This window comes from Bombina bombina, chromosome 1, assembly GCF_027579735.1.
Source record: "Bombina bombina isolate aBomBom1 chromosome 1, aBomBom1.pri, whole genome shotgun sequence".
In the NCBI taxonomy this organism is placed as follows: domain Eukaryota; kingdom Metazoa; phylum Chordata; class Amphibia; order Anura; family Bombinatoridae; genus Bombina; species Bombina bombina.
The window spans coordinates 1,269,496,678-1,269,514,563 of NC_069499.1; the positions used below are offsets into that span (position 1 = coordinate 1,269,496,678).

The following is a 17,886-nucleotide window of genomic DNA, read 5'->3' on the forward strand; positions in this document are numbered from 1 at the left end:
GAACTAGTTTTCTATTTATCAGTGTTTGTGTAAACAAGTCTGTGTGGAAACCTTTTTAGATAATCCTATGTTCCACATAGTCTTGTTTGGACAGCCTATTTTAATATATATATATATATATATATATATATATATATATTTTAATAGCCTTAATAATGACAATAATAATAATGGACTTTGCTCAGCGTACCTTGATGAAGTAGTACCTATGTCCAAGCTTCTGCCTCATGCTGGGGTCCCCCAGCTGTCAGCTTTGACAGCCAAGACTGCAGCCAGAGGCAGCAAGAATCTGCCTTCATATGGTTGAACTGAAAGTTCTTCCTACGCTATATGAAAGCAGATCGCTGATGGAGGAGGAGGGGTGTGTCGAATGTTTACACATGCTGTTTTGCTTTTCACAACAGGGGAAGTTTTAGGGCTTTTTTTTTTATTTAATTTTTTTTTCTGTAGTATAGGGTACCCTGACCCCCCCTTTCCTAATGATACTAATAAGTTAACAATGTTTCCGTAGTGTAGTGGCCACCCTCACCCTCCCCACTTCCCTGTCCAAGCGATCATACTGTAGGGCCCCCTCTCAAAATCCCTTTGCTGTAGTGTAGTGAGCTCATCCACCCCTCCCTCCTGAAATGATACCCAAGGCTATGTCACCTGGTGAAAATGTTGACTACATTGAAATAGAGATAGTGTAAACACTATTAATACTATTGTCCTAAGGGGATGTCTAAGAGCACTGCAATGAATTTCTACCAACGGCTAAATGAGGATGGTAAACTTCTACATTACAGAGGCATTTGCCATCTAAAAACAGTCAACATTCTAACCAAGTGACTTTATCTTGGGGGATATTTTCATGTTATTGTTAAGTTGCCTGCTGCAACATTTCACAAATGGCATTTTGTCACAATCATACTGGAACAATTTAATAGTAAACTTGCAGTATGTAACATGCTTACAGCTCATTACCTCTGAAGTAGTGTGGTGCTCACATTATGTTAGTAAGAGTATTGTTTACAAAGGCAGTAACATAAAGATCTCTCTTTAAAACTACACTGAGACAGATTTTAAACTACGCAGCCTCTGATTTGAATCAGAAGTAGGGATAGGCGAATGTTTAGCAGCATTTGAAAAATTAAACAAATTTTAACACATTCATTCGTTCGTTACAAATTTTGAATGTTTGTGCATTTTAGCATTTGTTTAATGTTATATTATTTCTAATGCTTTCTTTAAATGTAATATTCGATTTAAATTTTTCTAATAACTCGATTCGAATTATGCAATATTCGAAAAATTCTAATTTATATATTTGCAATAGTATTTCTAATGCTCTCTTTAAAGTGAAAGTCAATCCTAGCGTTGTACAAACGCTAGGATTGACTATTGAAACAAATAAAGGGGACTTTCATTCATGAAGTATAAGATACTTCATGTAGAAAGCTCCTTTATTTGTTTCAACCGATCACTGTTCTTAGCTGCTACAGCAGCCCACGGCTGAAATTTTTTTTTGCTAAGAGGTGACTTTTTTTTTTTTTAAGGATTTTATTCGATACACAAAATATTACAATGACATAAATAAAACAAAACAAAAGAGAAACAATAAGCTTTTCGACCTTTTACATATCCAGGGACTTAGACCAAACACGAAAATAACATTTGTACATAAAAATAAATCAAATACATCTTCTACATCCATTATTTATCCCTTTTTCAGTGCAAAATTGGACTTAATCTCTATTTATATATTACAATAATCTGTGCCAAAAAACTCTTAGGACACAGCGAGAAGAAGACATTTTTTTTTATAAAACAACCCCCTACCCCCTCTCCCCCCCCCCCCCAGCGGTGTTGTCGCCCCCTCCCCAACCCCCTACCCCGGGGACCCCATTCTGGCTGACCCTGGGAAGAGGTGACTTTTTTACCTCTTAGCCAATAGCCATGCGGTAAATCCGGCTTGGCGTCCATGGGAGCCGGATTTACTGCATGGCTATTGGCTAAGAGGTGAAAACGTCACCTCTTAGCAAAAAAAAAATTTCAGCCGTGGGCTGCTGAAGCAGTTTAGAGCAGTGATCGGTTGAAACAAATAAAGGAGCTTTCTACATGAAGTATCTTATACTTCATGAATGAAAGTCCCCTTTATTTGTTTGAATAGTCAATACTAGCATTTGCACAACGCTAGGATTGATTTTCACTTTAAATGTAATATTCGAAATATGCAATATTAGAAAAAGAAATATTCAAATTGATATATTTGTATCTATTATGTATCAATTACTAAATTCCCTACCACATGAACTATTCAACTTCTGAATAGCATTCGTTAAATCGAATGTTACATTAGAAAATTTGAATGTGGGCATTCGATCTAATTATGAACATTCGATTTTGAAATTGACATTTGAAAACTATAAATAGCATTCGTTTATAGAATTTTTAAGAATATTTGTTCTTAGCAACATTCGATTATGTAAATCGAATTTCTACAATAACATTTGTTCTAACATTCAAATTCTAATATAAACACATTCGCCCATCCCTAGTTAAAGGGACTGGCTGGCTTGTCTCACTGGGCAACACTTACTAAGTGGTTTCCCCCAGTTTCACTGGCTTCACTAGCTTAACCAGTTCATTTTACTTTAAACTGATTATTTCTAATACAATACAGAAATGGACTGACCTTCAGAGAATCTGTTGCACATAGAAACATAGGAACTTGGAATGCTGGAGAGGCCGGTAGCAAACTGACTTACTGACCATCACTAACAAGTTGCCTGAGGCCTTGAATTCATTACTTTCTAGATCAGCACTTTTTCCTGGATATTTGTACTACATAGTGTTAGATAGCCACTTGAGTAAGGAGAATAAGAATGTGTGCGCCTCCACCGTCCCTCCTTGAAATAAGGTGATAACTGTGAGGGACAGTAATTACTTGCTCCATTCAACAAGAGAGGGGAAAGAGAGAAAGAGATATGTACAAAGTTGCAGAGGACAAGTAAATAATTTGCACCTGGGCTCACCTTACATTCTAGCCCATTATCTTCAAATCCCAATTGCTATTTTTTTTTTTATTGAAAAACTCAGTTACAGAATCCCAAAAATTGTTTTTTTTTTTTTTTGTTTTTTTTTTAGGCTTTAAAATAAAATATATTTTATTATTATATATTTTAAAAACTGTTTACTGTCCATTTAAACTTTCATGATTCAAATAGAGGATGTAGTTTTTTTTTTGTTTTTTTTTTTATATAATTTTTATTGAGGTTGAAAATATAAACAATACAATTTTGCCTTGTGAAAAGCCAAAGCGAAACAAGTTACAATGGACAAGAATATTAATATACATGGCATTGTAAAAGTTATATTCAAAGGGCATGTATAACAATACCCATTGGTATATAGGTATATAATGCTGCTTATGTGTCAAAATAAAGCACAAAATAAACCTCAGTTTTTCCTTGGTATGTAAGAAATAAGCAGCCCCCTTAGCTATTTTATAGACATCAAATTAAGTGTAAACTCCCTCAATGATACACAATGGCCTCTCTTGGACCATCAAGGATTTAAATCACACAATAGTGGGGAGACTTTGGGGGGAACAACGAAGGGACACCTTTTAATGGATATATGTAGCACAACAACCATGTTTATGGATATACACTAAAAATAATATAGGGAAGCTTAGTCTATCTTAGAGTCCACTATAGAGAGCAAGATGAAATAGAACAATAGTCCCTCTACTGGTTAAATAAGAATGGGGAATCAAATACGTAGTCTCCTTCTACCCTATACCCAACTATACCATTTTGGTGCGCCTGGCGATATACTGATGTTGAAAGTCTCACAAGTTGTAACTAGTATATTAATAAACTGGACTGGCAGGGGGAACCCATAGGCCTTCACCTATAAGCTATAATAAATGTTTCCTAGGTTAATTAGTGAGCCTCCATACATTAAGTACAGTATACACTTATTTAGACGACATACAACCCCTAATGTGAAGTAGACATTAACAATATATTAATAATGGATCCTTGTACTACAGTCATATTTAGATATCTGTGGAGCAATGATTCCATAGCATTAAGTCCGTGAGAGCATGAGACTAACCTTAATGGCTTTGAGGCTAAACATATACATATACAATCCTGCTCTTAACATGCTTAGGTATGCTTCTCCCGCCAGTACTCTGGCCCTAGTGTTACTAAGGAGAGCTGACCTTAATGCACCCGGAATAAAAAGATAGAAGGAAACAGAACAAACCATTGTTTTTTTTTTTTGGAAGGTGAACTGATGCTAAATGTATGTGTGCTTAAAATATTTATGAAATAATAACTCCCATGATGTTGCTGAAAAAAACAAACATACATTTTTGGCAATGACTAACCAGCACTGAAACTGATGATAAAATGGAATGAGTGAAAATTAAGATAGAGGGTGGAGAGTGTCAAAGAGAGATAGAGAGAAGGAAAGAGAGGCGGAAAAAGAGAAAATATAAAAAAAACATTAGTAGCCAGAACAAGTATGTGGCTCTAGGACTCCTGGGTATTAATTCTTAGGACATATATGATTATTAATAAAGTTTTTTTTTTTGACTACCATTCTAAGACTGCTAAATGCCCAACTAAAACCTAGGTAGGCTCATATGCTAATTTCTGAAACCTTGATAGGTCACCTCTAATCTGATCTGAATGCATTTGCCACTAGAGGTGTTAGTTCATGTGTGTCATATAGATAACATTGAGCCCACACACATGAGGTTACCTGGGAGTCAGCACTGATTGGCTAAAATGCAAGTCTGTCAAAAGAGGCTTAGATACAAGGTAATCACAGAGGTAAAATGTGCATTATTATAACAGTACTGGTTATGCAAAACTGGGTAATGAAGGGATTATCTATCTTTTTAAACAACAAAAATTCTGGTGTTGACTGTCCCTATAAAGAGACAGTTTACCCAAAAAATTTCTCCCCTTTAATTTGTTCCCAATGACCCATTTTACCTGCTGGAGTGTATAAAATTGTTTACAAGCAGCTCATTTACCCTTATTTTGGCATCTAAAATGGCTGATTTAGCCTGTTGTATCCCCACCTATACTGAATGTTTCTATACTTAAAGGGACAGTCTAGTCCAAAATACACTTTCATGATTCAGATAGAGAATGTAATTTTAAACAATTTTCAAATTTACTTTTATCACCAATTTTGCTTTGTTTTCTTGGTATTCTTAGTTGAAAGCTAAACCTAGGAGGTTCATATGCTAAGTTCTAAGCCTTTAAAGGCCGCCTCTTCTCTCAGGGCATTTTGACAGTTTTTCACCACTAGAGGGTGTTAGTTCATGTGTGTCATATAGATAACACTGTGCTCACGCACGTGGAGTTCAGGTGAGCCAGCTCTGTTTGGCTAAAATGGATGTCTGTCAAAAGAACTGAAATAAGGGGGCAGTTTGCAGAGGATTATATACAAGGTAATCACAAAGGGAAGCAAGTGTATTAATATAACTGTGTTGGTTGTGCAAAGCTGGGGAATGGGTAATAAAGGGATTATCTATATTTTTAAACAATAACAATTCTGGTGTAGACTGTCCCTTTAAATATAGGGTATTGACAAACAGTGTAAACACAATTTTGACTTCAGTGTCCCTTTAAAACCCTTAGGTTAATGAGATCCAGTACATGCAGTACATTACACTTTCTCTACTACTCCTCCCTTACAGTCCTTTCCATGGCTTTTACACTTATTGTAGAAAATGTGTACTGCTTTCCACATGCTAAATTCACAACTTCACAAATTCTGCCTATAGCATGTAAAAAATGTAGATTTAGGTTCTTGCTGCTCACAAATGATGTCATAAAGCAAATACCACTGGGCTGGAACTGAGCAGAGGAAGCATGCAATGCAAATTTATAGGCGCCAAGAGCTGTATGACTCAGTAATAATCTCCTGGATATGGAGGACGATTCCATTTATTCATCTAAAACAAACACAGATAATCAGGCATGTGCAAAATAATTACATAAGTTTCTGAGTTTAAAGCGGCAATAAACTTAAAGGGACAGTCTACACTAAAATTGTTATTGTTTAAAAAGATAGATAATGCCATTACCACCCATCCCTAAGCTTTGCACAACCAACATTGATATATTAATATACTTAATAACATTTAAACCTCTAAATTTCTGCCTGTTTCTAAGCCACTATAGTCAGCCTCTTAATCACATACTTTTTGTATTTGCTTTTCACAACAGGAGACTGCTAGTTCATGTGGGTCATATAGATAACATTGTGATCACGCCCAAGGAGTTATTTAAGTGTCAGCACAACACAGCACTAATTGACTAAAATGCAAGTCAATAGATAATAAATAAAATGTCATGTGATCAGGGGGCTGTCAGAAGAGGCTTAGATACAAGGTAATCACAGAGGTAAAAAGTATATTAATATAACTGTGTTGGTTATGCAAAACTGGGGAATGGGTAATAAAAGGAATATCTATCCTTTAAAACAATAAAAATTCTATTGTAGACTGTCCCTTTAATATGTAACCTCCCCATTAAGGGCCAGATTACGAGTGGAGCGCTATCTTAACGCGCGCCTGTAAAATGTTCCTCTTTACAGTTGCACGTTAAATAACCAACCATTACAATTGGCTGGTTCATGCTACTGCAAGCTTGCGGTTTCACATATATATTTATTTATTGCTGCCCAAGGGTGCATGAATTGCCCCCTGCACAGCGCTAGGTTGTTTGCTGTGGCTGCCGGCATTAAATCAAGGCTCCCATTAGAGCCTATATGGAAGCGCACTCTCGTGAGCACTTGGCTTGCATCCGCATTGCACTGTGCTTATAATACCAGCGCACATTTATGTGCAATGGCATTACTGAGTGAAGCTCATTTAAGCGCAGTATTGGGCTCCACTTGTAATCTAGCCCTAAATGTTAAAAGAAAATAAAAGAACATGCAATATACATTGAAATTATTTTTCCCCAGCTTTTGATCTAAAATACCTCTGAAAAGTGTGTTTGATCCACTTCCTCCAGTCAGGGTAAGTGCCTTCATAATACTTATGTATGTGGCATTTTATCAGACTGCAACATTTACATCTGTCCCTAACGCGCCACAGTTAAGAGGAAAAGGAAGAGGGATTGCACCAGGTGTATCTCTGAAATACTTATGATTTGCAACAACTTGCAAATTGTAGTAACAAAATAACTGTGTTAAATGATTTAAATACACGTTTTACTAATTACCTTGTATCTATGCCTCTGCAAACTGCCCCCTTATTTCAGTTCTTTTGACAGACTTGCATTTTAGCCAATCAGTACTGACTCCTAGGTAACTTCACGTGCGTGAGTTCTATGTTATCTATATGACGCACATGAACTAGTGGTGAAAAACTGTCAAAATGCATTCCGATTAGAGGCGACCTTCAAGGTCTAAGAAATTAGCACATGAGCCTACCTAGGTTTATCTTTCAACTAAGAATACCAAAAGAACAAAGCAAAATTGGTGATAAAAGTAATTTGGAAAGTTGTTTAAAATTACATGCCCTATCTGAATCATGAAACTTTATTTTGGACTTGACTGTCCCTTTAATTGATGTTATTTGCTCAAAGTTTACTGCCCCTTTAACTACCCCCTTCCTGAATATATCCTTACTAACTCTAAAATAGATATTAAAATAGATATTTACAGAATTGCAAACTACAAACAACTAAGGATTTATATTTCACTAAATATCTGAGCTAATAAACTCAACAAAGGGAAATTGTGTGCTGTAATGCACTATGTTTTGTTCTATTTATACTGGAGTTGTACTGCAGTTAATAACAATAAAGTGTATGGACTTCCCACTCCGTCATAAAGAAAGCAAGAAATATTATGAATGGTGAAGTTCCATTGTACAGTATTCATGAATGTACAAAAAAATAATGGGGTCATTAAGAAACAGCCAGACATCTCACATCTAAGTCTAACTGTGCTTTGCTCCCTGCTGATAAAAAGCTGCCTATGGTATCCAGTCACAAGACCTGCTCAGCATGCTGTGTTATTACTGACTTGTCACCTTCGGGCAATCCAAACTTTCTCAAACAAAACCAGTTTTTTTTTAATAAATTCTTCCTGCAGAACACAGAGGCTACAATAATGTAGAAGGTAATGCAAGCATGGCCTTCTCAAGTACAGACACCACTCTACTGCATGCTGCTTTTAGCTAATATAGTAGTTAGCCTGGTCTCCTGTCAATTAACACTAGGCTTTCGGATAAAGCTGAAAGGAGACAAGATACTCATAAGTAAATTAATATCAGGCATTTACATAAAATGTGTTTCAAGCTAAATTATTACAGTAAATGTGTACATGAAGATAAGCTATAAAGTATATCATCTAGCTTTCCAGCACCAGTGTGACCTGTTCAATGCTGGAAAAGCTCATACTCTAGGAGAGCAGCCCATCAATGCAACTTAAATAAAAATACAGTATCATTAATCTCATGAGCATCAGATTCGTAAACTGGGATTTTCAAGGGATATACTCAAGAGCCTCTTCTTACAACACTAAGCCATGTCTTAAACCTGCACAATCCCAGTAACGACAGCATCACTGCTTCAGCAATAATTCACTAATTTATTGTCAGAAGGTACAAAAAAACAACGTTTCGGACTACATGTCCTTATAAAACATTGTTGTTTTTTCTACCTTCTGACAATAAATTAGAGAATTATTGCTGAAGCAGTGCTGCTGTCGTTACTGGGCTTGTACTGACTGAGCTCTGGTGTAGGGCTGGACAGCGTGCACGTATCTGTGTTGGATATTCATTGTATTTATGTCTTAAACCTGCTCACCTGTGGGATCTATGTTCATCCCTGAATAAGTAAGCAATAGATGACTCTGAGGTAGTATAGATAAATTAATAAGCACAACAAGACATTTAACCCTCATTTTGTAGGTAAATGAAAGTCTGGTAAGTAGCTACCAGCTTGTACTGAGAGGTATTAAAGTCTGACTAACTGTATGGGTCAGCTGAGGTTGCATTGTAACACCAATTAGATAAATTACCACATGCAATATATGTGTTGCTGTTAATTAGTTTTAACAAACTTTTTGTTCCATCTACCTCTGTAGCGTAAAGAGCTGGTACTTACTCTTTCATATGGACTCTGTTGTTTAGAGATGTCACTTAATTTGGACTCACGGTCACTAAAACAATAACATCATAAGAGGGCATATAATGTTGATACCAAACTGCACAATGATGTTTGGCTCAGTGTTCACATGGATCTAGGACTCAAAAATTAAATTGATTATTGTTTTTTTAAGTCTGATCATTGTGCTACACCATTAAATGGGCACACAAGTTATAAGGAACCAAATGATTTCAAAAATATGCGTCAACACGACTCTGATGAACCCCTTATTTACTGCAATTTACTGAGTAGCAAAGTACTGCAGTCCTCTTTGACAGCTAACTGAGTAAAGGTTTCTAGTTTAACAATCTATAAACTAAGTCTTATTAACTAGTAAGTGGAAACTAGAAAATCAATCTACTTTGAGTCCAAAGTGGTTCAGGGAATTATGGCTTGGAGAAAAAAATTCCCTTCATCTCAACTAAAACATGGACAGGGTCAATAGACAACTGGTTGGATTTCTCTAGAGCCAAGGTGGATACTTCTTGCTGCTAACTTTTTTGTTAATTATTTTACAGCTATCAGAAGCCTTGCCTTGCAGTGTATCTTGATATTTTTGCTGTCTCTCAGACTCAATTACGAGTAACACAGGGAGAACAGACACAGAGAGAGAGAAGCTGATGTAACGGCATGAGAGGAAGTTACATTAGTTGCACAACATTTCAACAAATATTTAAACATACATATATATGATTTGATACAATTAAAATGTCTTAAAGTTAAAATCAATCCTAGCGTTGTACAAACGCTAGGATTGACTATTGAAACAAATAAAGGGGACTTTCATTCATGAAGTATAAGATACTTCATGTAGAAAGCTCCTTTATTTGATTTAATCGATCGCCGTTCTTAGCTGCTACAGCAGCCCACGGCTAAAAAAAAATTTTGGTTAAGAGGTGACGTTTTCACCTCTTAGCCAAATTTTTTTTTAGCCATGGGCTGCTGAACCAGGTAAAAATGGCGATCAATTGAAACAAATAAAGGAGCTTTCTACATGAAATATCTTATACTTTATGAATGAAAGTCCCCTTTATTTGTTTCAATAGTCAATCCTAGTGTTTGTACAACGCTAGGATTGATTTTCACTTTAATATGCATTGTTGCTTGTTAAGAATTGGTGTGGTTAAAATGCAAATGTTTATATAATTATATGTATCATATTCAAATTCATTGTCCTCCCATCCCAACTTCCCATACAGATTGCAAAATTAAAAACTGCATATTTATAAGGAACTAGGCTACCTACTATAAATAGTGCTTAAATGTATGGTTTAGCTAATGACATCAGAAAAATATTGCAAGAAACCAGAGTACTATACAGTACAGAAAACGAAGACCAATTACACAACTTGCATCAATGAAAGGAGAGATGAGCAGTACTAAGAAGTAACAAAGAGAACACGTGTTTGCTGCAAGTAAGGATAGATGATGAAATACAGGAGGAGGGCACAGATTACTAGTAGCTACCAGTAAAATGTATATCACCCTCTGTAAAAATAGGAAATCACCTATCTCATTACTAGTGCTATCTATATTTTCTTTCTCATAGTCCATTTTTGAACAAATAATACACCACCCATTAATACAGAGTAATCATTGTCAATTCTAAGAATCTGGAAATTTGATAAATATTTTTTTTTTTTTTAAACTGCCAGTATTAAAGCTAGGAAACTTGCTCTATTTTATATATGTATTAGTAAATAGAGTTGTATTCAATCAGACATTATTTTTGAAAAGCATGTTTCTTGGCAAATGGACAGAGTGAGGGTTACACACATTCTACATATGAAGGGAAATGTGCTGATCTCTTATTGGAATGACTGAAAGGACAGGTAGCTTTCTGTGATCCAACAATGAGAGTATTGAAAGGAAAATAAAAGTTACAAAAGAGTAATCCAAAAAGCAGGGATAATAAAGAGGTCAGGAGGAAAATAAGATTTTCTAAAGTACATTGAAATGAAATTAATAGGCAGTTGAAACTGGTGTGATTTGAAACAAGAAATATATGTGTCTACTAGGAAAAATGAAATAAGTATTTCTTTTTTTAAAGATAGCATTGCACACTGTATTGCATGCAATGTTAGTGACCTATTAACCTGATGTCCTCTGGTATTTATAACAGTGATGTATCCTATCAGTTTTATCTTACTATGTCTTTCTCTTATGGAACATTATTTTCTAACAAAGTGGTACCTGACTTGCTGCATTATAGATAAGCACTTTCACTGGCAAGTACATCCTTACATTAGAAACCATCAATAACAACAGACCTAAAAGACTGACAGTGTGATGCCACTTATACATCCTGACACCTCAGTAGGACCTAACGATCACACCCAAGACAAGAAGCACCTCCCAGCCTGATACCCATAGGTACTCACGGACACATAAGCAGGCCACAAGTTTAGCAGCGTCCTCAGGTACAGGACAGGTGGGGAAGATGGGCTTCAGAAGGTAAGTGGCGAACACCAGAGCCACGATGTATTGCGAGGAGGGCCGGATGATGAGCAGCTCCACCCAAAGCTTGAGGAAGGCGGGCAGCGCCCCGTACACCTCCAGCACATAGGCATAGTCCCCTCCGGACTTGGAGATAGTGGTTCCTAACTCGGCGTAGCACAGAGCACCTATGATAGAGAAGACGCCGCATATGGCCCATACCAAGAGCGACAAGCCAGGAGATCCGGCCTCCCGCAGCACGCCAGTGGGGCTCACAAAAATGCCAGAGCCGATGATGGTGCCCACGATGATGGCCACGCCGTTCACTAGAGTGATGGTGCGCTTCAGTTCAACCGTCCCCTCTTGCCCGCCCTCCGCTCCCGGGGTGCCGTTCTCCCGCAGCATCTTCTCTGTAGCCTGCGGGTCATCCTGCGCTGATGTTGGGGAGCCGGACTGCCGCCGCTTCACACTGCCTGACATGGCGGATGACGTCTGGGTGACAGATGGGCTGTTCCTTGTCACTGAATCCCTCAGCCGTGTCACCTGCTTTTGCAGTGTCTACCTCACCTTATGGCAGCTACTCTAGTGGTGTGATCCGTCTGCCTCCTGCTGCTGTATATTGTTATATTAATGCTCAGCTTACACGTGTGGTGCCGTACAGCAGCTGTATACCCTGCCTTATAAGTGCTGTGCCCCTAATCTCTGGGACTGTAGAAACAGCAGCCGTGCCCTATCCTCTCTAATCTGTGGATGCTGTGTATTAGGATGTCTCTCCGTGGGTATGCGGATATTCCTGCGTGCACATGTGAGTGCTACCCACGTGGTCCTCTTGTTCTGCCCGGGTGCTGATGGTGGGGTGATGCCGATACCCCTCGTGTGTAGTTCGCTTGCCGAGTCTGCAGTCAGTGGATCAGGAGCTATATTTACTTCCAGTATCCACGTTGCTTTTTAACATCTCGGTATCCGGAGTCCCATTTATATCTTCTGACTCTTCCGTACGTCATTCAAGAATATTAGTGATGCAACATCAACGGTATATTATCAGCAGTAGTAGTAGCACCGCCTGGTGGCTTTGTCTCCTCAGTGCAGTGTAGCTTCCTCTCACCGTAAGTGTATCCCAAGGGAATTCAATCCACATTTTTTAAATATCAGGGCCTCTTTCATATGCACGAATAGCAAACACATTTATAAAATTATTTCACATGTAGCCTATGCATATACTGCTGCCTGGCAAACAGAGCCATATTTGTCATGCCCAGAACATGTGCCAACAAACAGTGGGCAAGGAGTTGGAATGGGGGGAGAAAACTGTGGCTTCTTTTTATAGAATGGAAACTCCAAGTATATGCAACATTGACAATTTCACAAGTTAAATTATAGAGTTGGCAGAACTAAATGTGTACCTGGGGTCCAAGAAAAAGGTGGAACTAAAAATATGTTCTACTGGTGAATGGGCAAAGTGACCCTCTGATGGAGTAACATCAGACAGTGGGGGACCCTGCAACCTTAGCTAAATCTGGCCATGTGCCACTCAACATTTTTAAAAAATGTATTATTTTTCCAAGTTTAATAGCCATAAAATGATATATGTGGCCCTTATGGATTCTAAAATACTGATCTGGGGCCCCCTATGTATTAGGAAGTTGGCCATCACTGATTTATATGAGAAAATGTACAACTATTAGCTATGTGTGTACATTCTAAAACCTAGTTTCTTAATCTGTGGTACTTGTACCCCTGTGGGTACCTGGAGCTTTGTTAAGTAGTACCCAGTGGCTTTCCCTTCCCACATTCTGGGGCATTTTACTTATTTTTTTTATTACCTAATAATATTTATGTGCATTTGGAGGTACTTAGGACAAGTATTTATGCCTGATGGAGTACTTGCTACAAAAAAGGTGAGAAACACTGCTCTAAAACAAACCTAAAAAATATAAGATACATCTCCCCAAATACTTATCCCTTTAAGCAAAAAGTATTTTCAATTCCTGTGCATAAATATCTGAAGCTTAGTAAACTCTTAAAGGGACAGCGTACTCCAAAAAAAATTGTTTAAAAAGATAGATAATGCCTTTATTACCTATTCCACAGTTTTGTATAACTAACACTGTTATATTAAAGGGACAGTATACATCAAGTTAGCACAATGTTATCTATATGGCTCACATGAACTAGCACTTCCCAGTTGTGAAAAGCAAATAAAAAGCATGTGATAAGAGTCTGTCTTTATTGGCTTAGAAAGAGGCAGCAATTTAGAGGTATAAAGGTTATAAAGTATATTAATAGAACAATGTTGGTTGTGCAAAGCTGGGGAATGGGTAGTAAAGCTGTTATCTATCTTTTACAAATAATTCTGATGTAGACTGTCCCTTTAATGAAAGGCTAAATTACCAACAAACGTAGTATTTTCTCAATAGTCTTTCACACAGAGCAATATATTATATTCTTATGTCCAATTTTTGGATGTGTGATGTTAAAAGACTATACTAGTTGAAAAATTTAATTTTCTCTTTCATCAGAGCATGTCATTTTATGATTATTGACCCTGCTTTACTGTGTGTTTAACCCCTCCAAAAGGTTGAAACATGTGGTGCACTGCTGGTCCCAATCAAAACCCTCCACTCATCCAATCAGAAGTGCTAGTCACATGACTCAGATGTGCAACTAGCGCTGCTGATTGGAGGAGCGGCGTGTTCAGTTTGTTTTTTTTTGTTGTGAGATTGTGGTGTTGTAAAATGAATGCAAACCTTTAGTAAATTAAGGCATATTGTGTAACAGACAGTACATATACACAACTGCTCATGTTGCCTAATGAAATAGTCATCCCAGGTTCAGATAAGTGACAGCATAGGTGATGCATTGGATAAAACATTCACTGCTCTTACACAGCTTTTTATAAACATTTTTGGATAGCTAGTGCAGTATGCAAACATTTATATCTTAATTACCTGATAACACATTGGAACCGATATTATAAAACTGTGTACAATCACCAAATGCCACCAAGTGGTGATATCTGAATAAGCATCTTCTTGGATTTTGAGAATACACAAAGTTTAAGAGGCACATATAGAGTTTAAAATTTTGTTTACTCAGCAAAATAAAAATTTCACTTTACCAACAAATAAGTGATAACCTTTATTATGTTTCTCTATTGCTGAAAATTGCATAAATATATAGAAATGTACATCATTTTGAGACAGAACATACATTACTAATAATTGATGTCTATTATTAGTCACCACTGGAACTCCAGGAACGATTTACTATAAAACATTAAGATTTATTAAAACATTAAACATAAACCTGCTCCCAAAAGTACATGCATTTAATGATAGACATTTTACAAAACAAATACTAAACAAAACTTACAAACCATTCATATGAAAAAGAAAACAAAAACATAAAAATATAAAAAGTTAACTCAATTTAAGGCATTTCATTTTGCTTCCAGAGACAATATCTACATGCAGATCTTGGCTTATGTATGATGAATACACAAAGAAAAAACATATTCAAACACCAGCTATTTTCATGTATGCCATGTGTTAAGAAGTTTATAAAATAAAAAATACATGAATTCTAATTCAGATTAGTATATAGTATCCCAAATAACTGCATAGCAAGCCAGTGAAGTGTTTGAATACATAGAGGACCACATTTATTCAAACAGTGTAGAAAGACATACAGAGGACTATAAAAACTATAACATTTTACTCCATCAAATGCTTGTCAACATATTGTTTCTAGTAGGAAAAATAGAAGTCACAGTTTCAAACCTTTCTCAGCATTGTGATATGTTAGAGGCTTGTGGAATCTCTTATAAACAAGATAGTTAAGAAGAAAAAAGAAAAAAAAAAACACATACAGGGTTCTCTAACCTTATAGCATACAATTCTGCAAAATAATAGGATTAAAATATACTCAATTAAAAAAACTAACCCAAGCTCCCCCTAATCTACCTCTTTAACCCTTTAATAACTAATGACAGAATTTTTCCGTCATGGAACAATTGAGCAAACTGGCGCTGTGTCCTTAAAGGGACATTCTAGTCAAAATTAAACTTTCATGATTCAGATAGGGCATGCAATGTTAAAGAACTTTCTAATTGACTTTTATCATTAAATTTGCTTTATTCCCTTGGTGGTATTTTTGAAAGCTAAACCTAGGTAGGCTCAAACTGATTTCTAAACCGTATAAAACCGCCTCTTAGCTCAGAGCATTTTGAAAGTTTTTCACAGTTAGACAGTACTAGTTTATGTGTGTCATATAGATAACACTGTGCTCACTCCCGTGGAGTTATTTAAGAGTTCGCATTGATTAGATAAACTGCATATCTGTCAAAGCACTGAGATAAGAGGGCAGTCTGCAGAGGCTTAGGTAATCACAGAGGTAAAAAGTATATTAATATAACTGTGTGGGTCATGCAAAACTGGGGAATGGGTAATAAAGGGATTATCTATCTTTTTAAACAATACAAATTCTGGTGTAGACTGTCCCTTTAAGGGGTTAACGCTAGTCTGACAGGGCTGAGACATCATGGTCACCCGCTCTAGCAGACATGGGGTTAAATAGGCATTTATCACACCAAGTAGGCTTGCAGTGTAGGAGGAGTTAGGTATTTTATCACACATGATTGTTGAATTGCTTCTCTCCCACTGACATTTGAGCAAGATAACATTATGCAAGTACAGTGAATGGGTGAAGGATACGTTTGTGATTAGCAAGGCATTTTGGTTTTGTTAAGCTGCCTCCCACTAAAAGACAGGTTTGGCAAGTTCACACAGGCAAGTTGCGTTAGGCACCCACATTGGTTATGGGCTCGCTTTTAAAACGGATCTCAAAAGAGTTTCTTTTAAAAGCTTGACAAGATATTATCTCCTGAATTCAATTCATGGCCAGCCTACACTTTAGTTCAATTTCCTGCACAAAGACTGACTGATATTTCTGTCCTATATTTGTAGGCTATAAAATATGTTGTCAGATGTGATAAGTGGTCTCAGAAAATTAGTAGCAGGGCAGCCTGTAAAAACCTTATTTTTATCCCAATATCTGAACTGATATTTAAGATATTGTTCTTAATTTCTTAATATCACACACACTATAGATAGATCAACTAATTAGTCAAAAGGTAGTACAGATTCATTTTAGTTACAGTTGAAAATAATTCCTAAAAGGGCTAAAACACTCAGGAGGAGCATAGACCACTGCAGGTTTAACGTAGAAGCTGCCGGTCACCTATCAGCAGCGGTACTTGCAAAGCTGGGTCGTGAAAATAAAGGCTGTGACTAATTGCAAGCGGAGCGGCACACAGCATGTAGATGCGGCTGTGCACGCTCAGTGTGTCCTACCATTTCATCTCTGAGCACTCTGCTGCGTCAGGTCACGTAGCTGAGCGCTCAGAGATGAAATAACTGAACTTTAGAAGCGATGCGACGCAGCTGCTTCGCCTTGCACCGGATCACTTGCAGTGTGTCACAGCCTTAATGCTGATGATTGAGTCAGAGTCTCTCCCCGCTCAGGATCAGCAGTGCTCTGCGGTTCCTGAGAGGTACTTTAACTATGTTTGACCCCTTTTGCGGGTTTCTAGAATTAAAATTACATGCCCTAAAAAATTAAACATATTTTGTCTACTATACCGGCAGTTTACAAAGCAACAAAGAAAACAAATGTAATGCCCCTTTAACTGGAGCATATGTTTAATATTAAGTTCATTATAAGTATATACCTTTGTAGCAATTACTTATATAGACATTATCTTTGCAAGAGAGAACACCGAGCAATCTGATTTCAATAGAGTCGCCACTAATTATCTCACAATATACAGGGCCTTTTACACAAAGCCAGAGGAAGCACAGTTAATCCTTACAGAACTTTTCAATGGGTGAATTGTTGCAATGAAAAATAGGTCGGATTGTTTGATACATGGGAATTCAGACTCACTCTATGAACGTGCTTTTATCCAAAAAGCCAAACAAAATGAATTCTCTTTCAGCCACAAGAATAATTTAAAATACTTCTTTACTGTAAAAACCAAACATGAAATGTACAGTAAGGAACTTAAAACTAGACTAGAAGCATTTTTGTAATAAGTTTTTGTTTGCAAAAACGCTCCTGAGAAACATTATGAGAGTCTTACAATAACGTCTTGAGCACAGTGTTTCTCAACTGCAGTCCGCAGGACCCTTAACAGGCCAGAGTTTCATTATATCTTAACAATAGCACAGGTGACATAATCATCTGAAGGGCGAGAGCAGGTTAGTAACCATAGTTACTG

General features: G+C 37.0%; 1 protein-coding gene across 1 annotated transcript in view; it reads right to left on the bottom strand.

The window, feature by feature from the left end:
* The window catches only part of SLC7A5 (solute carrier family 7 member 5), a 112,685-nt gene extending 100,085 nt beyond the window's left edge, over window positions 1-12,600 (bottom strand). Inside the window, exon 1 of the mRNA XM_053701212.1 lies at window positions 11,555-12,600. Coding sequence (XP_053557187.1) covers window positions 11,555-12,089 — 535 coding nt within the window. The 5' untranslated portion in view covers window positions 12,090-12,600. The remainder of the gene's footprint in view (window positions 1-11,554) is intronic.
* Between the last annotated feature and the right edge of the window lie 5,286 nt (window positions 12,601-17,886).